This window comes from Halichoerus grypus, chromosome 8 (genome assembly GCF_964656455.1).
Source record: "Halichoerus grypus chromosome 8, mHalGry1.hap1.1, whole genome shotgun sequence".
In the NCBI taxonomy this organism is placed as follows: Eukaryota; Metazoa; Chordata; class Mammalia; order Carnivora; family Phocidae; genus Halichoerus; species Halichoerus grypus.
Window position 1 is genome coordinate 151,141,373 of NC_135719.1, and position 22,274 is coordinate 151,163,646.

Consider the following 22,274-nt stretch of genomic DNA (forward strand, 5'->3'; position numbering starts at 1 on the left):
CCCGGGGGACAAGCGGCTGAAAATAGGCCCTGGGAATGTCTGAGTGTCCATGACTCAGCTGAGCCTGGGGGAGGGGCAGGGGGTGGACACTGGAGAGGGAGCCCAGCAGTTGCCCCGGGGCATTTGGCCATTCAGCCTTAGGAGGGAACAACCTTACACCTGTCCACATCCCTGCTTGTCCACATTGAGGAAGGGGCCTGGAGGCCGGGGCACCGGGTGGGGGCTTGGAGGATGGTGGAGGAGGCCAGACCACAGAGGGAGGGAGTGCAGGAGGGGCTGTCCAGCTCCGGCAGCAGAATTTTACCGGTGGCAGTGGGTGGCTGGCCCCATGGGTGGATTCCTCAGTGGTCACTGGGGTCCGGCCCTGCCTTCACTGGTTCTCTCAGGTGCCTGGAGCCCAAGCACTGCTGGGGAGCTGCCTCTGGGCCCTCTCCGCAATTGTCCTGCAGGGCAGGTCCCTCCTGGTTGCCATCTGGGTCCCCGGCCAGGCCTGGGCGGTGCATGGACAGGCAAGGGCATGGGGGTGTGCAGAGGGAAGGGTGAGCAGACAGAGGTGGCCTCGGTTGGTGTACCCAGAACCCCACCGCTGCCTCCCCCAGGTCTCGGGGTCCTGGGGTGCCCTCGTGCTGTCCTGGTGCCAGGCGGGGCCTTCTGGGCACAGAGGCAGCCTGGGGCAAGCAGCTGAGTTGCTCGGCGTCTCCGTCCTGGCCACTTTGTCCCTCAGGCCCCAGACACAGCCCCGTGCGGGCTGGTTGCACTGGGGGGGGGAGGGGGGAGGGTACGTTAGGAGGCTCACTGTGTCCTCCATTTGTTCAGGGAACAAAGGCCAACCGCACCCCCAGAAGAGTGGGGCGAGGGGTGGAAGTCTGGGCAGGGTAGATTTAGGTCTTGACTGGCCTGGGGGTTCTCAGTCAGGTTGACCGCCTGCCCCAGGTCAGTCCTCCCCGACAGGTGCATCCGAGCCAGGTGAGCTGATGCGAGTAGGAGGCCTTGCACGTGGTGGGGCCCCGGTCTCCAGGGAGGCTGTCAGGGCCCAGACTGGTACCCAGCCAAGCCTGAGATGGGGGTGCGCCTGGACATAGAGTCGGGGGGCTGATGGGGGCTGCCGCTGCTGAGGGGTTCCCATCCTCACAGGCAGGCAAGATGGGTGGGGAGCTTGGGGGGATTGGAGGAGCATGCCAGTCTGTGGCTGACGATTTGGGAGGGTTGCAGCGAGTGTGAGTGTGTGTGTGCATAAGAGTGTGTCTGAGTGTCTGGAACAACTGTGCCGTGTACCAACCAGAGGGCCAGTCACATGGCCCTTGGCCCCCTTTGGCATCCACCCATCACTCTGCAGCCCTGTGACCATGGCAACGGGAAATAACAACAAGGAAAGCTGGCAAGAACCTCATCACCCCAGTTTTCAAAGGGGGGGCTCCCCCATGGTGGGCGGGGTTGTGGTCACAGTGAGGGGGTCATCCCTGGGACAGGGTGGGTGGAGAAGCGGACAGGGCTGGCCCACGGCCCCGCCTGCCTGGAGCCTGCAGGTGGGCTGGGGGTGAGGGCTGGGCGGGAAACATGGCAAGGCAGCTGGGATACCCAGACAGACGCACTCATACACAGCCGTGTCCGCGGACAGCAGGACACAGGCGGGCACAGCCAGCACCCTGTGCGTGTCCAGCCTCCTGCTAGAGGTGGAGGCAGCCCTGCCCTGGAGCCCAGGCCTCTGCCCAGCGCACCCCTGCAGGGCAGCCTTCTCAGGAAGCTGCAAGGGGGTACATGTGACCAGTGTGGCCGGAGCCCCGTGATCCACTGTGACAGAAGCCCACCCCCACCCCTGCCTCACCAGTGGTCTTGGGCCCAGGGCCCTTGTCGTCCTGCTGCCGCCCCTGCCTCTCTGGCCTGTCTACACTTCTGTCCCCTGCTGTGTCCGTGCTTCTGTGAGTCCCTCTGCCTCGCCTTCCACTCTCCTGCTCTTGACCAGCTCTGCCTCTCTCCAGATCTGGAGCCAGGAGGTGAGGGAAGTCAGGACCCACCCCAGTTACCCCCACCAGTCTGCAGCAGCATCGGGCGCAGGCCAGGGAGACACCGAGGGACTGGCGGGGGTGGTGGGGGAGGCTGGGCTGGTGGTCTTACCTGCAGAACCCATGCTGAGGTCCAGCGCCGGGCACAGACGTGACAGTGTCGAGGCTTCAAGGCTGGAGCAGGCCAGTGTCCATGGGGGGGAGTCTGGGGGCTCCGCCGTGCACGGGGTGCACCCCCCCACTCCTGAGGGCAATGGGCAGCCAGCCACTGAGGGTTTCTGGGATGCGGTGCGAGCCTTGCAGACCCCAGGGCTTGCCGAGTCCAGCTGGGGGCAGAGCTGTGGCCTCAGGAGGGGGTCCCGGGGAGCAGGGGGCGACCGGAGGGAAGCGTGAGGAGCAGGACATGAGGGTGTGGGGTCTGGTGTGCCATCCTCACAGGGGGTTTGGCCCTTAAACCCCGGGGGCTGCCACCCTCACCCAAGCCAGGCCCCACTGGGGTGTGGGGGATGGGGGCACCCATGGTTTCCGTCCCCTCTCCCAGGGCCAGGCAAGAGGCCTATGGGGGGTAGGTGGGCTTTAGGGAGGGTGAGGTTGGAGGCACTGGGTGCTCAGGGCTGAGTGCCTTTGTGGGGAGGCCAGGAGCCCCTGGGTCCTGTTAGAGGATGGTCTCCAGCACCTTCCCTGAAGATGGGGCCTGGAGAGGCTCTGAGACGTCTTGTTTTGAGAGATGGGTGTGTCATGGGGAGATGAGGAGGATGGTAGCTGAAGGGAGGGGCCCCGGACCAAGGGGAGGAAGGGGAGGAGGAGCAGATTCGCCGGGGCCTGGACTGGAAGAGAAGCGGAGTAGGCGCCCAGGAGCCAAGAAACTGGGTGTGGGCCTCTGAGCCGGGAGGTGAAGGGTCCTCAGAGACGGGGCACGGCCCCTCCCCAGGGGAGGGGGAGAAGGTGGACTGGCTGCCAGTGACCAGGAGGGAGGACGGTTCGGAGAAGCAATGCCCTACTCCACCCACCCAGGCCTGGGCTAAAAGGAGGGTGGGAGACCCCACCGGGCCCCTGGGCCCTCTCCACTCCCGGGGTGGGTGGAGTCGGACTGTCTCCACCTGGCACCAGCCCCCACTTGCCCTAGGCGGCGGACAGGAACCACTCCCGCCGTGCCCCCTGGGGCGCTTCCCGCAGAGATAAGGAGCCCTCCCTACACGAGATGCCCTGGACGTGGCCGCGTCCACCATCCCCGGCAAAGCCCCCCGCCCCCGCACGGATCGCTGTTACCGCGGAGGGAGGGGACGCCCCGTCTCGGAGTCCCCTCTTCTAAATTCCCCGGGCTGCTGTCCAATGGTCTTCCCAGGCAGCGGCGGGGGTGGGGAGCTCGAAGAGCCGGGATGTCCCGTGGGGATGGGGAACTGGGGAGCGGCGGGCCTCCTGGCTCCGCGTGTGCTCAAGGCCGGCGGGGAGTTTTGGGGGGGTACCAGGCTGAGACGTCCCTGGTAATTTGTCCCCAACTCTGTCTGGGACGGGGTCGGGTCAAAGTGTGTGGGGAGAAGTTCGCCCACGCTGGTTTGCATCTATTTGCATTTTAGCGGTGACTCGCCCCCTCCCTGGCTCCCAAATATCTGGGGGCTCGGGCACGTGCCGGCGGGCTGGGGCTAGGGCTGGGGAGCGCCATCCTGGCCCTGGGGAGCCCCTTCCCTAGATCCTGGACCTTAGGCGAGTGGCGGGGCTGCAGCCCCCGGAGGAGCCCCGCCCCTTCAGTGCATCCCCACGGATCCCGCGCGCTCCCTGGACACGCCGCCCGACCCCACCCCACCCCCGCTCGGTAGTCGGCTAGGCCCGGGTGCAGCCCGAAGGTGGGGGTGGACCAGAGGACCTTTCTTAGCTGATTGGCCTGGAACCCAGGTCCTTGGGTCCAGATCTCGGACTCAGGGGGCGGGTCTCGAAGGGCGGGTCTCAAAGGGGCGGGGTCTTGGGGTCCCTGAAAGGCGCGCACCCGGCCGGACCCACCCAGTCCGGCTCTCCTGTCTGTTCCTGCCCAGACGTCCGCGCCGGACCTCCAGCCGCCATGCCTAAGTGCCCCAAGTGCGACAAGGAGGTGTACTTTGGTGAGCGCTCCCCGCCTACCCCAGCTCACCCCCCCGGCCGGGAGCGCGCCGCCCCGCGCCGCCCCCACTAGGAAGCGCGGCCCAGGGACGACCCGGCCGGGCCTCTCGGGAGGGCCGGGCGCGCCGGGGGACCCTGGGGCTGCGTGCCGGGAGCCGACACTTCAGCCCTGCCGGCCACCGCCTGGGTGTGCGGGTCAGGACCCCGGCGTCGGATGGCCCTCTGTCTCTGCTGATTCGGTGTCTCCGCCCCGCTGTCTCTTCCTGTCGGTCCCGCTGGGTCTCGCCTGTCTGGGTGCCCCCTTCTCTGGGGCTCCCCAGCTCTCCCGTCCCCCCTCGGCGTGCCCTGGGCGGGGACCGCGCGGCAGAGGGAGAAACGCTGCGTTCTAGCCGCCCCTCCCACCGCTAAGTAGAAACAGACGCGGAAACCTGCGCCCGGGGCGCGATCCCGGGAGCGCTGAGAACCGGGTGCAGCCTCCCTGTCCCGCGGCCCGGGGCCCACCCGGGGGAGAGGCGGGAGGAAGTGGGGAGTGTCTCTCCCACCTTCGCCCTGAGAAGGGCGCCCTGCACCCCGCACCCCCACACCGCGGCGGGTCACCCAGGCCCCCACCCCTGGCCCTCGAGGCCTCCTCCTGCAGCACCAGCCGGCGCCCCCTCCCGTTTGTTTGGCGGGACTGGCCTAGGGCCCTGGGGATGCCCCTCCCTACTGACGGGGGCCGCCAGGCGGGCGTGGGTGAGACCCAGGGCAGAGGCAACTGGAGAAGGCTGGTGTGTGTGTGGGGGGTGCCCTGTGACCCCAGAGCAGCGTCTCATACTGGGGGGGGGGGCTGTCTGTGTCTCTGCAGCTGAGCGGGTGACCTCTCTGGGGAAGGACTGGCATCGGCCCTGCCTGAAGTGTGAGAAATGTGGAAAGACGCTGACGTCAGGGGGCCACGCTGAGGTAGGTGGGGCCTGGAGGGCAGCAGGGGCGCAGGGTTGGGGCGCACAGCCCCTCACGGCCCTTCTCTCTGCAGCATGAAGGCAAGCCTTACTGCAACCACCCCTGCTATGCCTCCATGTTCGGGCCTAAAGGTACGCTTCCCCGGCCCCTGCCCTGGCCCCCCACCCAGCCCCTGGCCACCCCTAACCTGCCTACTCGTTTTGTCTGCAGGCTTTGGGCGGGGTGGAGCTGAGAGTCACACTTTCAAATAGACCCAGGTACATTTCCCCAGCCCAGACCATCAGGCCTTTGGGATGGCCCCCCCACGCCTGAGTGCCGTCTGACTGCTCACTGGGCCTGCACTCACCTCTGTCTCTGTCTCTCTCTGCGCAGGTCATGGAAACGCTGTCCCTGGCTGCCCCGCGGGCCACTGCCTTTCCAGGCTGATGGCAGGCCTTATCCCTAGGCACCCGGGGCCCCCGTCGACTCCCATGCCCTCAATAAAGCTGAACACTCAGAATCCCTGCCCGCGTGTGCGGAGGTGGGGGGCAGGGGGGTGTGTCTGGACAGGGGGGATGGTGGCGCGGAGCTGCAGCTGGCCGCTCTGTCTCCAAGCCCTGCCAGGGCCACTGGCTCTTCCTGCTGCAGCCGGCCTTGCTGCCCATCGCCCTGGCCGGGTGCTGTGCTGGGGGCCACCTCAGGCTGAAGCTTCCTGTACAAGGCAGGCGGCTGGGCACCCTGGAAGGCCCCATGTGGCTCAGCTCTCCAGTGCCCAGCCCCGCAAATGCCCCAGCCCTCCGAGGTTCTGGGATGGGCCCAAGGGAGGGTCAACAGGTCAGCGGGAACATGAGGCGTAAGAGTCAGTGGGTGGTGGCCACAGGGAGAATTAGCTGTGCTCACCCTGGTTCCGTTTTTGAGCTCTGGGGGAGTTGTGGTGGGGAGTCCTTGCCTGCTCTCTCCACTTCCTGCCCCACCCTTGTCCCCATTACCCACCGGCCTTGATGGACCAGGCCAGCCACGTTCCTGCTGGAGCATGCACTTGGACAAGCCCCCTTCCTCCCCACCCCAGTACTGAGTGGCCAGCCACTAAATGGAGAATTGGAGGACTGGCTGGGCCATGCATAGTTGGGGGCTTTCTGGAAACTTCCATGTCAATTCTGGCAGCACCTGCAGACTGGGCCTCACTCAGTGAGGGCCTCCCCATTCCCTCCCCTGGCCACTCAGACTCCAGCCCTGGCAGAGGGCCACCCCTCCCAGGCCTCGGCCCTGCTGCAGGCCTGAGCTGGACAGTCTGTTGAGGGGTCTCAAGGGCCACCTGTAGGGTGGGGCTAGGTTACTGGCTGACTCACAGAACTGCAAGAGGTGGGAGCCAGAGTTCATCTGCAGGGACCGGGTGGGAAAGTGCTAAGGTGAGGCAGGGTTTCTCAGTGGACAGCGGGAGGGTGGGGGCTGGGGGCCTGGAGATTCAGCGGGGTGTTGTGCCAGAGTGAGGAGTCGGGGTACACAGGGAGGAGCAGCGCTGAACCAGGTCGTAGAGGCTCCCGCCTCCTACCGGTTCCGGGGCTGGGCTCTGGCGTAGCTCGCAGCTAGGTGGGGCAGAGGCAGGACGAGTGCCGAGATCTGACGCCTGCGGGCGGAGGGGGTCAGGACGCAGGTGGAGAAAAGCGCTTCTGATGAAGGCCCAGAGAGAAGGGCCGGTGGGCTGGGCGGGGGGGTCAAGAATGTGGTCTTCATTCTGAAGGCCGCAGGGCGCTCCACCTGGCGTCCGCAGAGTGGCCTGCGGAGACCAGACCGGGCCGAGCTGACGGGGCCGGCGGTGGGGCGGGGGCGGGCCTCCTGGGAGGTTGCGGTGGTAGTCGGCAGTGCCCGGGAGGGAAGCGGGCGAAGGTGAGGACGCGTGGGGGGGGGTCGCCGGGACCCGCCCGGACGCACTTCCTGCAGGCGTGGCCACGGCCGGCGGGTGGAGGGGTGCGTGGGCAGGGCCGGCGGGGAGGGCTGGTGGCTCGGTCCCTTCCACCGCTTCGGGGACGTGTAGTTTACACGCCACACGTTCAGAATTCTCCCGTGCGGTTCGCCGGCTCTAACCAATGCGCAGGGCTCTGCAGCCCGTCCCTGGGGCCCGAGCGCCGTCCGCGCGGGCCATCTCGCGCGCGCACCGTAGACACGCGGCCGCGCTGCGCGCCCGGCTTCCTTCACGCGCCGGGACGTCCGTGCGCACTGCCGGGCTCTGAGACCGCCGCCGCCAGGCTGCTCCGCCAGGGGCCGCGGAAGGAGCGGCTCAGCGTGCAGCTCAGCCAGGCCGGGGGGCCCGCGCCGGAGTCCGGGTGTGGGCTTGGGGCGCGGAGGGGGCCGCCCGCACCCCGCGGGAGCCCCTGGCGCGCCGGCCGGGCCGGGCTTCGCGGAGGCCGAGGGGCTCTCGCGCGGGTCGGGGGCGCCCGGCTGCGCTGCGCTCCCGGCCGCAGGGGGCGCCCTGGGCGGGGCCGCGGGCACTCCGGCGGTTCCTAGGCTGCCTTTTGGCGCAAGGTTGGCTGAGGCGCTGATTGGTGGGATCTGAGCTAGGCGGGTGTCGGGTTTCGACGCGATTGGGCCGCAAGGGCGGACCCCGCGGAGCTGTCGACGCCAATTGGTCGCTGCCGCACAGGAAATGCCTCCGCAGTGGACAGAACAGACTGCACTCAAAGGCCTGGGCACCGCTCATTGGGCCGGCGCCGGAGGCGTGCCCCCGCCCGCTCGGTGACTGGGCGACGGCCCAGTAGGGACGGCACCTGCGCGGTGATTGGACGCCGGGAGTCCCCGGCTGCCGCGGCGCGCGATCCGAGGGAAGCCGGCCGCATGGGGCGGCGGCGGCTCCGGGGGCACCGGGGAGACGCGGTCGGGGCCCTGCCCGAGGCCATCGCCGCGCTGAGTCAGACGCTGCCCGCCGGGCCCAGCCCCGAGATCTTCCGCCGCGCCAAGTTCGACCGTCCGGAGGCGGTGAGGCTCGCGGGGCAGGCGGCGGGGTCCGGCGGGGGCCCGGGCGGACGCAGGGAGGCGGCTGGCCCCGCTGAATGCCGCTCTTTGATCCCTCCAGGCCCCGGCGCTCTGGCAGCTGCTCTTCCGCGTGCTCTCGCCGCTGCCCCCCGACGGCGCCTCGGCCTCCCCGGCCTCCCCGGCCTCCCCGGCCCTGGGTAAGCCCCGCCTTCCCCGTAAGGCCCGCCTGCTCATCGTGAGGTCCACCTGCTCACGCAAGCCCCGCCCCCGGCTAGCCCACCCGCCCCCATTAGCCACGCCCCAACATTAAGTCACGCCCCTGCGGGCTCCGGCTCTGTCCACTCACAGACCCTGTGGCTGGGTCCGCCTCCTGTAAAGCTCCAGCCCGGTTAGCCCCGCCTCCCTGGTAAGAACCCGCCCCTGCGGACCTTGGCCCCGCCCACTCCACCTCCTCGGGCAAAGCCCCTCCCACCGCATAAGCCCCGCTCCCATTAGCCCTGGCCCCCTCATCCTGAGTCCCGATTGTTCCCTCCAAACTTGGCTTCTGCTTGGGAGTCATGCGGGGTCTCTCCCAGTGGGCGGTCCCCTGAGCAGGCGGTCCCCCCATCCCCAGAGGCCCAAGTCCACCTGGTGAAGTCGGCGCTGCGCTCCCAGGGCTACCCCAGGAGGGCGCTGGCACAGCTCCCCGAGGACGGCTCCCAGGGCAGCCGCGAGCTTCTGCTGGCCCTGGCCTGGCTCCTGGCCCGCGGGCCCCTGCTCGAGCAGCTGCTGGCCCAGACGCGCGTGCGGCTGGGCGACGAGATACCCCTGTGCGAGGTGCGTATGCTGTGAGGGGGCGTGGGGCTGGGTCCTGGCGGGGAGCCTGGGTTCAGCCTGGGCCAGCCCTCAGGGCAGCCCTGTGGGGGTCGGCATTGCCATCCCCCTGCTCCCGCCTTCTCCCCTGCCCCTCCTTTCGGGCAGGGTGGGGTGTGTGCTCACAGGGTGTGGCCCCCAAGTCTCCGCTTGGCACCCCTGGGGGCCCTCGGCTCTCCCTCCAGGAGCCTCTTTTCTCTGTCTCCCTTGGGGTCTCCGCAGAGGATATGGGAACAGGGTGTGACCCTTGTGCCCTCTCCAGTGTGAAGCCCTGGCCAGTGCGGGCCCACTCCCGCCCCGCGGGGAAGCAGATGGCCCTGTGGACATACGCCACTTGCAGTGGCTGATGGGAAAGCTGCGGTTCCAGTGGCGAAACCTGATCACCAGTCAGCAGGAGCAGTGTGCCCTCCTGGGAAAGGTATTGTCACCTGAGGATTGTCCACCCAGGAGCACTTACTCTCCGGGCTACAGGCTCTCGGCTCCCTCCCTCTCTGCCTGAGGCCTGGATGGACCCGGAAGTCATCAGAGGCCTCAGGCTCTATCTCTGAGCAGAAATGGGCTCTGGGCCCTGGGGGAGCCGCTGTTGCCGGGGCCTGTTTCCAGGAGGAAGGTACCCCTTCCTCCTGCCACATCCTGGGTGTAGGCTGATGGGCAGTGGGCAGCTTCTGTAGGGTTCCTGAGGGCTGGGAGGCTCAGCTGGGGGGGCACAGGTCTCTCTTACAGGTCTAGTGCGAAGTCTAGGCTGAGAGGTGGCTGGACAGGGAGGCTGGGACCCCCACCAGCATAGGGCTCCTCAGTGCTGGGCCCCCCCACGCTGCACCTGTGCGCCCTGCACCTGTGCACCTGTGCACCCAGCACCTGTGCACCCTGCACCTCTGCACTCTGCACCTGTGCACCTCTGCACCCCTGCACCTGTGCACCTCTGCACCCTGCACCTCTGCACCTGTGCACCCTGCACCTGTGCACCCTGCACCTCTGCACCTCTGCACCCTGCACCTGTGCACTCTGTACCTCTGCACCTGTGCACCCTGCACCCGTGCACCTCTGCACCCCTGCACCTGTGCACCTCTGCACCCTGCACCTGTGCACCCTGCACCTCTGCACCTGTGCACCCTGCACCTGTGCACCCCTGCACCCCTGCACCTGTGCACCTCTGCACCCTGCACCTGTGCACCTGTGCACCCTGCATCTCTGCACTCTGCACCTGTGCACCCCGCACCTGTGCACCTGTGCACCCCTGCACCTGTGCACCTCTGCACCCTGCACCTCTGCACCTGTGCACCCTGCACCTGTGCACGTCTGCACCCCTGCACCTGTGCACCCTGCACCTCTGCACCTGTGCACCCTGCACCTCTGCACTCTGCACCTCTGCACCTGTGCACCATGCACCTGTGCACTCTGTACCTGTGCACCTCTGCACCTCTGCACCTCTGCACCCTGTACCTCTGCACCTCTGCACCTCTGCACCCTGCACCTCTGCACCCTGCACCTGTGCACCCTGCACCTCTGCACCTGTGCACCTCTGCACCCTGCACCTGTGCACCCTGCACCTCTGCACCCTGTACCTCTGCACCTCTGCACCTCTGCACCTCTGCACCCTGTACCTCTGCACCTCTGCACCTCTGCACCCTGCACCTGTGCACCCTGCACCTGTGCACTCTGTACCTCTGCACCTGTGCACCCTGCACCCGTGCACCTCTGCACCCCTGCACCTGTGCACCTCTGCACCTGTGCACCCTGCACCTCTGCACCTCTGCACCCTGCACCTGTGCACTCTGCACCTCTGCACCCTGCACCTGTGCACCCTGCACCTGTGCACCCCGCACCTCTGCACCTTTGCACCTGTGCACCCTGCACCTCTGCACCTGTGCACCCTGCACCTCTGCACCTGTGCACCTCTGCACCCTGCACCTGTGCACCCTGCACCTCTGCACCCTGTACCTCTGCACCTCTGCACCTCTGCACCTCTGCACCCTGTACCTCTGCACCTCTGCACCTCTGCACCCTGCACCTCTGCACCCTGCACCTGTGCACCCTGCACCTCTGCACCTTTGCACCTGTGCACCCTGCACCTCTGCACCTGTGCACCCTGCACCTCTGCACCTGTGCACCTCTGCACCCTGCACCTGTGCACCCTGCACCTCTGCACCCTGTACCTCTGCACCTCTGCACCTCTGCACCCTGTACCTCTGCACCTCTGCACCCTGTACCTCTGCACCTCTGCACCTCTGCACCCTGCACCTGTGCACCCTGCACCTGTGCACTCTGTACCTCTGCACCTGTGCACCCTGCACCCGTGCACCTCTGCACCCCTGCACCTGTGCACCCTGCACCTCTGCACCTGTGCACCTCTGCACCTGTGCACCCTGCACCTCTGCACCTCTGCACCCTGCACCTGTGCACTCTGCACCTCTGCACCCTGCACCTGTGCACTCTGCACCTCTGCACCCTGCACCTCTGCACCTCTGCACCTGTGCACCCTGCACCTCTGCACCTGTGCACCCTGCACCTGTGCACCCCTGCACCTCTGCACCCTGCCCTCTGCACCCTGCACCTCTGCACCTCTGCACCTCTGCACCCTGCACCTGTGCACCCTGCACCTCTGCACTCTGCACCTCTGCACCCTGCACCTGTGCACCTCTGCACCCCTGCACCTGTGCACCTCTGCACCCTGCACCTCTGCACCTGTGCACCCCGCACCTGTGCACCTGTGCACCCCTGCACCTGTGCACCTCTGCACCCTGCACCTGTGCACCCTGCACCTCTGCACCTGTGCACCCTGCACCTCTGCACCCTGTACCTCTGCACCTCTGCACCTCTGCACCTCTGCACCCTGTACTTCTGCACCTCTGCACCTCTGCACCTGTGCACCCTGCACCTCTGCACCTGTGCACCTCTGCACCTCTGCACCCTGTACCTCTGCACCTCTGCACCCTGCACCTGTGCACCCTGCACCTCTGCACCCTGCACCTCTGCACCTGTGCACCTCTGCACCTCTGCACCCTGTACCTCTGCACCTCTGCACCTCTGCACCCCTGCACCTGTGCACCTCTGCACCCTGCACCTGTGCACCCTGCACCTCTGCACCTGTGCACCTCTGCACCTGTGCACCCTGCACCTCTGCACCTCTGCACCCTGCACCTGTGCACTCTGCACCTCTGCACCCTGCACCTGTGCACTCTGCACCTCTGCACCCTGCACCTCTGCACCTCTGCACCTGTGCACCCTGCACCTCTGCACCTGTGCACCCTGCACCTGTGCACCCCTGCACCTCTGCACCCTGCCCTCTGCACCCTGCACCTCTGCACCTCTGCACCTCTGCACCCTGCACCTGTGCACCCTGCACCTCTGCACTCTGCACCTCTGCACCCTGCACCTGTGCACCTCTGCACCCTGCACCTCTGCACCTGTGCACCCTGCACCTGTGCACGTCTGCACCTGTGCACCCCGCACCTGTGCACCTGTGCACCCCTGCACCTGTGCACCTCTGCACCCTGCACCTGTGCACCCTGCACCTCTGCACCTCTGCACCCTGCACCTCTGCACTCTGCATCTCTGCACCCTGCACCTCTGCACCTCTGCACCCTGCACCTCTGCACTCTGCATCTCTGCACCCTGCACCTCTGCACCTCTGCACCCTGCACCTCTGCACTCTGCATCTCTGCACCCTGCACCTCTGCACCTCTGCACCCTGCACCTCTGCACCCTGCACCTCTGCACCTCTGCACCCTGCACCTCTGCACTCTGCATCTCTGCACCCTGCACCTCTGCACCTGTGCACCTCTGCACCCCTGCACCTGTGCACCTCTGCACCCTGCCCCTCTGCACCTCTGCACCCTGCATCCCTGCACCTCTGCACCCTGCACCCTACAACCTGCACCCTGCACCTCTGCACCCGTGCACCCTGTACCCCTGCACCCTGCACCCATGCACCCATGCACCCTGCACCCCTGCACCCGTGCACCCTGCACCCTGTACCCTGCACCTCTGCACTCTGCACCTTTGCACTCTGCACCCTGCACCCTGCACCTGTGCACCCTGCATCTCTGCATCTCTGCACCTCTGCACCCTGCACCCCTGCAACCATGCACCTCTGCACCCTGCACCCCTGCGCCTCTGCACCCTGCACCCCTGCACCCGTGCACCTCTGCACTCTGCACCCGTGCACCTCTGCACCCTGCACCCCTGCACCTCTGCACCTCTGCATCCCTGCACACTGCACCTTTGCACCTCTGCACCCTGCACCTCTGCACCCGTGCACCTCTGCACGTCTGCACATCTGCACTCTACACCCTGCACCTCTGCACCCTGCACCCCTGCAACCGTGCATCTCTGCACCTCTGCGCCCTGCACCTCTGCATCCTGCACCACTGCACCCTGCATCTCTGCACCCTGCACCTCTGCACTTCTGCACTTTGCACCTGTGCACCCGTGCACCCGTGCACCTCTACACTCTGCAGCCCTGCAACCCTGCACCTCTGTACCCTGCACCCCTGCACCTCTGCACCCTGCACCCCTGCACCCTGCACCCCTGCACCCTACACCTCTGCGCCTCTGCACCCTGCACCCGTGCACCCCTGCACCCTGCACTCTGCACCCCTGCACCCCTGCACCCTGCACCCCTGCACTCTGCACCCGTGCACCCAGCACCTCTGCACCTGTGCACCTCTGCACCCCTGCACCCCTACACCTCTGCACCCTGCACCCCTGCACCCATGCACCTCTGTACCTCTGCACCCTGCACCCCTGCACCTCTGCACCCATGCACCCTGCACCTCTGCACCCTGCACCCGTGCACCTCTGCACCCTGCACCCCTGCACCCTGCACCCTGCACCTCTGCATCCCTGCACCCTTGCACCTCTGCACCCTGCACCCCTTCACCCTGTACCCCTGCACCTCTGCACCCTGCACCCCTGCACCTCTGCACCCTGTACCTCTGCACCTGTGCACCATTGCACCCCTGCAGAAGGCCTTTTGCACCCTCAGCCCTTCTTGGAAACTGTGTCTCTCTTGTTTGGCCTGGGCTCTACTTGCTCCTCCTGCTTGGGACACGGCTACTCGTTAACCTCCGTGATGCCTTCAGGTCTTATTTTGCCGGGAAGCCTTCCCTGCCCCCCAGAGCCAGTCACTCTCTGTCCCCGCCATTGGCTCCAGTGGACCACGTAGCCCGTTCAGAGGCTGTTTCTCCCGCCACGTGGACCTGGCAGTCAGTGAGCTTAGGGAGAAGCAAGGGTGCCCCCTTCCATCCCCACCGTACCCCCGGGAACTGCGTGGGATGGGGAGGTTGTAGGCGGGACTGCCTGCTGGAGGGCCCCAGAAGTACTGACTCCTCTCCTGAGCCTGACCCTGGCCTGCCCTGGAGCACCCTGGTGAGGTGTGGCCCATTTCCTTGCCTACAAGGCAGGCTCCAAAAACCTCACTCAGCGCTGGGAGAGGTGCCCTTTCCTGCTCATCCTGGGGTTTGCACTGCCTGTTTCAGATCCACTCCTATACCCGAGGCTGCCACAGTGACCGCAGCCTCGGCCACCTGTCTGTTGCTGAGACGGAGCTGTTCAGGGACCCAGAGGGCGGCCGGCAGGTGAGGGCTGGTGTGGGGCCCCCTCCTGTCTGAGGCTGGTGCGTGTTGGTGCGTAGGACTGCAGAGACGTGAGGTGGTGGGGGTTGAGGTGGGGAGGGGCCTGAGAAGGAGGACCCAGCCAACCAGCTTTGAGCTCTGGGTGATTGCCCAACTTACCATCTTGCTGGTGTGGGGGACAGGCATGTTCTCAGGGCCTCCCCCAGCTCCCTAGACCATCCAGTGGTGCAGGAATCCAGACCAGCTGCTGTGTGTGCACGTGCCTGGGCATAGTTAGGGCCCCAGGGGCACAGGTGTCTAGGCTGGGCTGGCAGCTGGGTGAGGGGGGAGCCTCTGGAACTCTGCTTGAGGAAGGAAAGAAGGCTGCTTGAGGGTTTAAGCTCATGGTGTTGGTGCCTGGAGCCCATGCAGGGGTCATCTGGTGATTGAGGTGGTAAGAGGAGGGCTGGCCTAGCGTGCCCCACACTTTGCTGACTTTCTTTTCAGGAGACCCTAATCTGTCATGATTGTTTCCTTCCCTTGGGTTGGCATGGCCAGGGTGTCCTGGGACAGGCCCAGGGCTGGCTGTCACTTGAGGGCTGGGCTCTGTCCAGCCTGGGGGGCACTTGGCCAGGCAGGAGGGCTGAGGCTCAGAGCTGGTGTGGCCCCTCTTTCCAGGTCCAGCAGATCCCGGCTCTGGGGTCATGTGCTCCCTTTTGTGGGGTTGGGGTAGCCACCTGGGGGTGCCTGCCAGGCCCGCTTCCCCGGCCAATACCTGGCTGGCCCTGCTCGGGCTGCACTTGTCCCTGGCGGTGTCAAGGCAGGATCTCGGCGACCCGAGGTGCCCTTGGCTAGGTCCCCTTCTATGGGTGACTCAGCGAGGCCCAGGCTTCCTGCCCTCCCCCCCCCCCCCCCCCGGGTTGGAGCAGAGCAGAAACTGCACCAGTTCCAGCCAGGTGTTGCCTGGGTCCCCGGGCTCTGTGGCGTGGGGGCCTGTGTGGCTCTCCCTCCTGTCCGAGGCTGGGCTGTGTTGGTGCCACAGGACTCTAGACAGCCCGAGGTGGATGGGGGTCACGATTGGCTTCCTTCCAAGGTTTCTGGAGGGGGGACTGGCAGAAGCCTGGGCCAGTGTCCCCAAAGGGCCTGCGCTCTTGGGATGGGTCCCAGAAGCTTCCGGAGTGATCTGTGGTTGCTCTGCGTGGCCAGGTGTGCTGTGGAGTAGCTGGGCAGTGAGCGTGCTTGCTTCCCGGCTGGGCCTGCAGCCTTCTCACGTCCCCGTGCCTGGCCACAGGGCAGTGGGGTGGACCGGGGGGTGGCTGCCTCAGGAGGCTCCAGCACCGGGCCCGAAAGGCGGGGGGTACAGGGCACTTGTTGCCTCTTCCTGTTGTGTCTCGCCTGAAGCCGGGGAACTGGGAGCACCTGGGGACTGTTGTCGGAAGCCACGTGAACTGTGTGCATGCCTGCGTGTGAGCTGCACGCTCCCCATGCCCCGCTCCCAGGCTGTGCTCCCCTAGGCCCAGTGTGGTTCTGTCTGCGGGCGAGCCTCCGTCCTGAGCCCGGAGCCCCTGTTCCAGCCGCAGCGAGCAGGCTCCCGGCTGCCTGGCGGGCCGTCTGTGTGCTGTGGGGCAGGGGCCCCTTCCTGGCCAGCAGGGACCCCGGGCCATGCGTGCCTGTTGCGTAGGGCATGTGTACCGGCCGTCGGGCGTGGTGGCTTGGCAGAGCTCTTAGCTGGTCCTTTGTCCTGGCCCCAGGAAGCCCAGCACCTCTCTCCTAGAAGGAGCAGAGCCTGTGGCCTGGCCAGTGTGCTGGCTGCTGCGTTCACAGAGGAGCAGGGGCAGGCCTGTGGCTTCCTGGTAGGGGTGGCAGGGGCGGGGCGGGGGAGATGGGGGCGGCCTGCGCTGCACCTCCGCAGCGATCAGGGGCCCTCTGGTGGTGGGACTCCTGCCTCCCCCCCTCCCCCCCACCCCCAGCTTCTGGAGGCCGAGGCTGGGCGGGTGCTTCTGGAGGCCGAGGCTGGCCGGGTGCTTCTGGAGGCCGAGGCGGGCAGGTGCTTCTGGAGGCCGAGGCTGGGCAGGTGCTTCTGGAGGCCGAGGCTGGCAGGTGCTTCTGGAGGCCGAGGCTGGGCAGGTGCTTCTGGAGGCCGAGGCTGGGCAGGTGCTTCTGGAGGCCGAGGCTGGCAGGTGCTTCTGGAGGCCGAGGCTGGGCACGTGCTTCTGGAGGCCGAGGCTGGGCACGTGCTTCTGGAGGCCGAGGCTGGGCAGGTGCTTCTGGAGGCCGAGGCGGGCAGGTGCTTCTGGAGGCCGAGGCTGGGCAGGTGCTTCTGGAGGCCGAGGCTGGCACGTGCTTCTGGAGGCCAAGGCTGGGCAGGTGCTTCTGGAGGCCAAGGCTGGCACGTGCTACCACAGCCGGAACTGGAGCACGTGGCTGTCTGTGGGCCCCCGTGTCTGTGTGCGGTCTGCAGGTGTGGGGCTGTGCAGGCCCTTTGGGGTTCCTAGGTCCCACAGGAGGGTCTCCCCATCCTGGGGCTTTCTCCTCTGCCCGCGTCTTGGGTGCAGCCCCCGGTTAGTGAGGGTGTGGGGCAGAGGTCCTGAGTCGAGGGTGCTCCGTGTCAGCCCCTGGCCCTGTGGGAACGCACGTTTGGGGCCGGTGTGGGGGTCGCGGGTGTGGTCGGCCTGGTGGTGCCTGGAGGTGGGGCTGCCCTGTCCTGCCTGTGGGGAGATGGCTCTTCAGGTGGGTGGCTGACGTGACCGGCTGGCGGGCCGGAGGGACTGGTGGGCATGCTGGTTGTGTTGCCAGTGCTGGGGGTCCCAGGTGGGCTTCTGACCTGGCCACGGCTTATGGTTTGCTTTGCAGCTGCTTCAGAGGCTGGAGAGTGAGAACGCGCGCCTGGAGGCCGCCCTGGTGTGGCGGCGGCAGGAGCTGGTCTTCTGGAAGTGGATGGTGTGACCGGCTCTCTCCCTGCTCCCAGCCTTGACCACAGCCTTCCTGGGGGGCGGGGGTGTCTGCCTCCTTCCCGGACAGGACAGGAGACAGGGAGGCCACATGCACGCCCAACCGTGTGGCTGGCGTTAGGACCCAGGCCTGCTGGCTCGGAGCCAAGGGCCCTTCCCAGATGTCTGTCTGTCCCCTCACCTGCCCTGAGGGGTCCAGCCTTCCAGAAGTCTGGCCTCTGTGCCGCCTTGGCTCCAGGCCTGCCGGCGTGATGGGTGGCTGTCCGCGCGGGGGGTGGGCACTGCCCCCGGGCCTCTGTGCCATCTGTCCCCGCTGCCTGTGCCGCTGGGCCTGGGCCTGTGCTTACGGGGCCCGGGCTCGCTGCCTGCCTCTTACTTGGGTCTCTCTCTGCAGGACACGGTCCTGGGCGCCTGCCCCCTGGAGGCCTCACAGCCCACGTTTCTGCCCAGGATCCCCACGGGGGGCGCTGGCGAGCTGGAGCTGGTGGCCCGGGAGTTGCAGGCCCTGCACGAGGAGCTGCGGGGAGCAGCGGAGCCCCGGCGGGCGGCCTGGGAGGCCAGGGTGAGGGCTTGGGGCGCTGACGTAGGGTGCGTTTACACAGCCCCTTGGGGAGCTCACCTTGAGTCCAAGGCTGGGAGGGTGACTGCAGCGGCCCGGCAGGGTGCGTGACGAGGAGTCCCCAGTGTCCCCACGCGAGCCCCGCCCACACTGCCCTGCGCCGGCCACAGTCCCTTCAGTTTTCTGAAGCATCTTGAGGAACTTGCGGGCAGTTTAACCCTAAAGTCTGCAGAACCCTGTGAGGAGCGGGGGTGTTGCTAGCAGCCCCTTCCCCTCTGCTGTGGTGACCGCTGGGGCGTGCATGATGCTTGTAGGCGCCTCTCACGGGCCGTCTGCCACGGCACAGGGCCTCGGGGCAGCGCCCACCGAGGGCCAGGGTCAGGCCACCCCCTGGGGGCGCAGCCTCTTCTCACTGGCCCGCCTGGAGGGTCAGAAGTGGCCTCTGCAGCAGTGTCCCCTTGGGTCAGCCCCGGCGCACGCTTCCCCCGTCCTGGGAGCACTGAGAAGGCGGGAGGCCGATTCAGCAGACAGTGGGTGTGCGAGGCTGACACTGACCCCGGCGTGGTGGGTAGTGTTGGGGGGTGGCTCGAGGGTCTGCTCGGCTCTGAACGGGCCCCGGGGGACTTGGTGACCTGGGTGAGCGGGTGGGGCCTGCAGCTGCGTAGTGCTGCAGGGCCCTCGGGGGGTCAGGCTGCTGGCCCTGTCCCCGGGGCCCCTCCGCTGGCTCAGGGCTCCGGTGCGGGTGATGTGAAGGCTGGAAGGGTGGCGCCGGAGAGCTGGCACTGGGGCCGGCCCCCTTCCCGGGGAGGAGTGGGATCTGGGCTGTCAGCCCTTCTCAGGGCGCTGCTGGGGGCTGGTGCTGGGGCCGAGGGGGCGCCGGTGTCCTGGGCAGGTCCAGAGCTGCCTTCTCCCCGTGCAGGCTGGAGGCTGGGGGCCGGAGCGGACTGCTGTGCAGCGGGCCTCACGGGAGGCCGTGGGACGGGAGCTGGCCGCTCTTCAGCGGGCCTGGGAGCAAGGTGAGGCCCTGGCCCAGCCCCATGGGCCCTGCCGGCTGGTGAAGAGAGACGCCAGAGCCTCGGGGGGCCCAGGCCTGCGGGCTGCTGAGCTGATTGGGGCGCTGAGGAGCCGGGAAACCTGCCTGGAGGCTGAGCTGGGCCGGCTGCAGACCCGGTGTCGGCAGGAGCTGACCAGGCTGGCGGGAGCCCGGCCCGGCCTCCTCTGGATCCTGCCGCCTGGTCGCTGAGGGCCCGTGGGTGTGCCCTCCTCGAGGGGGACCTGCCCTGACGCCCTGGCTGGGCCTTGGAGGGGCAGGTTTCAGGGTGGCCCCAGGATGATGCAGACACGATCCCGTGGCGTGCTCCCCCTGAGCCCTGGGCTGTCCCCCCTTTGGGCAGAGCCCGGGCCTTGCCTGGCCATACTGGGGCAGGCACGACAGGCCCATGTGGTATCTGTGGGCATTCTGGATCAAGAGAGTATGCAGAAATAAGCTGTAGAGGCCTCCCTGCAGGGGTGAAGCTCTGCCCTGGCCGCCCGGCCACCCTTCCAGGTTCCTGCCTGGGGAGGGTCAGGTCTGTGCTCAGGCCCAGGGGAACGGGACCCTGGGTAGTGGTGGCCAAAGCTGGGCTGGTGCAGGGCTGCCCCCGTGCTGGGGGGTCAGCATGGCCTGCAGCATGGGCGGGGCCTCAGGGTCCTGGGGGAAGCGATAGCCCGGGATGCCCGTACACACTGCGTCCTGGCCCCTTGCACGCCCCACCTTGGGCCTGTGCCTGGTGTGTGTGTGTGCGTTGGGCAGGGATGCTGGCTGGGAGCCCGGGGGTGGGGGACGCTGTTCCTTTCCTGGGGGCGGTGCTGGGGGTGAGGGGGAGGCCACTGTGGACAGAGGGGGCTTTGTGCATGAGACTGTTCGGGGAGCTGGGCTCGGCCCTGACAAAGAGCCATCTGTGTCTGGGGGATGTGGCCCCCAGCTTGCCGGAACAGGCCCCCCCTCCATCCCGGGGGCCCAGCCTCTCGGCACCCCTCACCCAGCAGGCACAGACAACCTCATCCTGCCTCCCTCGCCAGGCTCCCCTTGGCCCAGGGCAGTTGAACCCCGGCCTGCTGCTGGGTGGGTGCAGGGGCCTATCGGCTGCCTCCTACCGGCCAGGTCAGGCCCGAGGACACGCGGCAGAACGTTCTCTCGTTGGCCTTTCCTGGCTGGCCGGGGGTGTGCTGGAGCGACCGCTCACACCCAGAGCACCGGGCTGGTCTCGGCCACCCCGGCCCCTCCCCGTCCCTTGTGGGGACACCCCAGTGCTCCCTCTGCACTGGTCAGACCAGGCAGACTGGTCAGGAGGGCATCCCTGACCCTCTCCTCACAGGCCTGGCCCCCAGACAGTCTCTGGGCTGGGGTCTCTCCCTCCAAACCACAGCCCCCCTCCCAGCTCCTCCTCAGGGCTCCAGCTGTGGTCCAGGGCCCACGGGGCCTCGACCCTTCGCCTGCAGCCCTCCGAATGTGTGAAGTCCCTTCTGGACTCCCTGCAGCCGCCCCTCTCTGCCTGCCATGCCCTCAGCCGTCCCAACCACCGATGGGACCCTCCTCATCTGGGAAACAAGTCCACCCAGAGCCCCCTGCCTTCTGGGGACCGCCGTTGAGCCAGGACACCCACTGGCCCTTGGGAACTTGAGGTTTAGCAGCCACATGCAGGCTCAGGATCACGGGGCTGCCCCTTGTCAAGCTGATGTGTGGATCCAATACACGCCACTCAAAACCCTACGGTGTCTGCGACTTTGGTGTGGACTCTGGGATACGCGGGGCGGGACAGGCCCTAAGAGGCCCAGGCCGGGGGGAGGCCAGGCACACTCATGGTGGCCCGGGGAGCAGGTGCGCCCTGTGCGGCTCCTACGAAGGCCGCAGTAAGTTAGCACACGCTTAGTGGCAGGCAGGAGGCGCGGGGCAGAACCAGTGGGTCCGTCCCCCACGGGCTGCCGTCTGACATTCCCCCGCCTCCCCTACGCTGACGCGACAGGTCCACCGGCCTGAGACAGCCCCTGGAACAGACGCAGGTGCAGGCTGCGGCCCGGCCTGGTCAGCGAGGGGCAGTGGGGGACAGTGGGGGCAGCGAGGGACAGTAGGGGTGCATCGGGGGGCAGTGGGGACAGTGGGGTCAGTGATGGGCAGTGGGGGGCAGCGAGGGGTTCAGTGAGAGGCAGTGGGGTCGGGGGGACAGTGGGGTCAGTGAGGGGCAGCGGGCTGCTCTGGGCAGGCAGGCTTCTGTGAGGTCAGCACAGTGGGAGCCCCCGGCTCCCCAGGGAGACGTGAAGGACAGCGCGGCCGCGGGAGGCGAGGACACCGGAGACCTGCTTCTCAGAAGACCCCGCAGAGACAAGGACAGACGAGCCAGAGTAGAATTCCCCCGTGACCTGTGAAGACTTGTGCAGAGACAGAGGCAGGCACCCCGGAGAAGAGGGGTCGGGATCAGGTGACCCGGACCTGCTGGGTGGGCGCAGGGCCGGCGCAGGGGGGGCCGGGGGGCTTGAGCCAGCGCCGGGAAACGCTCCGTGACCTGCAAACTGCTGTCCGCACAGCAGCCGGCCTGGTAGGAGTGGACCGCGGGCGGCACGGTGACCAGGCCTCCCGGAACGTGGGAGGCAGGACAGACAGGTCACAGACGGTGACCCACAAGGAGACCCTTAGAGCGGGAGCCACACAGGCCGGGGAGGGGTCTCGGTGGCACGGCCCGTGGGCTTCATGGGCCTGTGTCCGCCGTACATGCTGGCCTCTTCGGGTGTTTTACTGAATACGGTGCCAGCAGGACCCACGGGCGAGCCCCGCACACAGGTGCGTCCACTTCACTGGCCGCACCACGGCCACCTTTCCCGTGCCAGCTCCAGGGTGCTTCTGGCCCTGACCTCACCACCCACTGGCTCGCTTCCTGTCCCTTCAGTTCAGGGCCTCCTCACACCGTTGGTCGACCTTGGCTGGACCTGGGCAGTCAGGACGCCCCCGGGTGGACACCTGTAGGTGTTCCCGAGGGACACAGCTGGTGGCCTGGTGCACAGCCATCCCCTCACCCTCCGCCGGCCCTGCCCTGCGGCTGTGGCCCCCAGCCCTGCACGGGTCCCCACGCTCCTGTGTCCTCCACAGGGTCTTGGGTACTGAGCGCAGCCGGCCACCGTCCTCCCCTCTGCCCCTTCTTGGCTGAGCTGGCCGTTCCCCACTCATCCATCAACCAGGATTCACACAGTGCCCTGGGGTGCGGTGACTAAACCCCATAAACAGGGCAGCCATGGCCGTGTCATTGGGGTTAGGGTGGTGGTCAGAGGCCTAGAGGACGGGCACCGAGTGACGCCAGGGGGTGGTCAGACAGAGGAAACAGGGTCTGTATTTGTGGGG

General features: G+C 67.4%; 2 protein-coding genes across 5 annotated transcripts; both read left to right on the forward strand.

The window, feature by feature from the left end:
* The first annotated feature begins 3,940 nt into the window (after nucleotides 1-3,940).
* Nucleotides 3,941-5,535, forward strand: CRIP1 (cysteine rich protein 1). The gene is made up of 5 exons (XM_036100079.2): nucleotides 3,941-4,099; nucleotides 4,942-5,036; nucleotides 5,110-5,167; nucleotides 5,247-5,293; nucleotides 5,409-5,535. Exons 1-4 carry the CDS (start codon nucleotides 4,060-4,062, stop codon nucleotides 5,285-5,287), a joined length of 234 nt encoding a protein of 77 aa, XP_035955972.1. The 5' UTR covers nucleotides 3,941-4,059; the 3' UTR covers nucleotides 5,288-5,293; nucleotides 5,409-5,535.
* A 1,365-nt stretch (nucleotides 5,536-6,900) lies between these two features.
* On the forward strand, nucleotides 6,901-20,654 carry TEDC1 (tubulin epsilon and delta complex 1). 4 transcript variants are annotated; one of them, XM_078054317.1, is made up of 8 exons: nucleotides 6,917-7,988; nucleotides 8,086-8,182; nucleotides 8,599-8,801; nucleotides 9,100-9,255; nucleotides 14,318-14,416; nucleotides 17,246-17,332; nucleotides 17,738-17,905; nucleotides 18,822-20,654. In XM_078054317.1, exons 1-8 carry the CDS (start codon nucleotides 7,848-7,850, stop codon nucleotides 19,143-19,145), a joined length of 1,275 nt encoding a protein of 424 aa, XP_077910443.1. In that variant the 5' UTR covers nucleotides 6,917-7,847; the 3' UTR covers nucleotides 19,146-20,654. The 4 variants fall into 4 exon arrangements, with proteins under 4 accessions (XP_077910446.1, XP_077910445.1, XP_077910443.1 ...); XM_078054318.1 differs by having other exon boundaries at nucleotides 8,608-8,801; XM_078054319.1 differs by lacking the exon at nucleotides 17,246-17,332 and having other exon boundaries at nucleotides 6,910-7,988.
* Nucleotides 20,655-22,274: the final 1,620 nt, after the last annotated feature.

Bases quoted from the DNA above. Each gene is read 5' to 3' on its own strand.
- CRIP1 (XM_036100079.2), top strand. From the start codon at position 4,060: ATGCCTAAGTGCCCCAAGTGCGACAAGGAGGTGTACTTTG. The intron at 4,100-4,941 runs GTGAGCGCTCCC...GTGTCTCTGCAG, and splicing joins CGACAAGGAGGTGTACTTTG to CTGAGCGGGTGACCTCTCTG. The intron at 5,168-5,246 runs GTACGCTTCCCC...TTTTGTCTGCAG, and splicing joins CTCCATGTTCGGGCCTAAAG to GCTTTGGGCGGGGTGGAGCT.
- TEDC1 (XM_078054317.1), top strand. From the start codon at position 7,848: ATGGGGCGGCGGCGGCTCCGGGGGCACCGGGGAGACGCGGTCGGGGCC. The intron at 8,802-9,099 runs GTGCGTATGCTG...TGCCCTCTCCAG, and splicing joins ACGAGATACCCCTGTGCGAG to TGTGAAGCCCTGGCCAGTGC. The intron at 9,256-14,317 runs GTATTGTCACCT...TGCCTGTTTCAG, and splicing joins AGTGTGCCCTCCTGGGAAAG to ATCCACTCCTATACCCGAGG.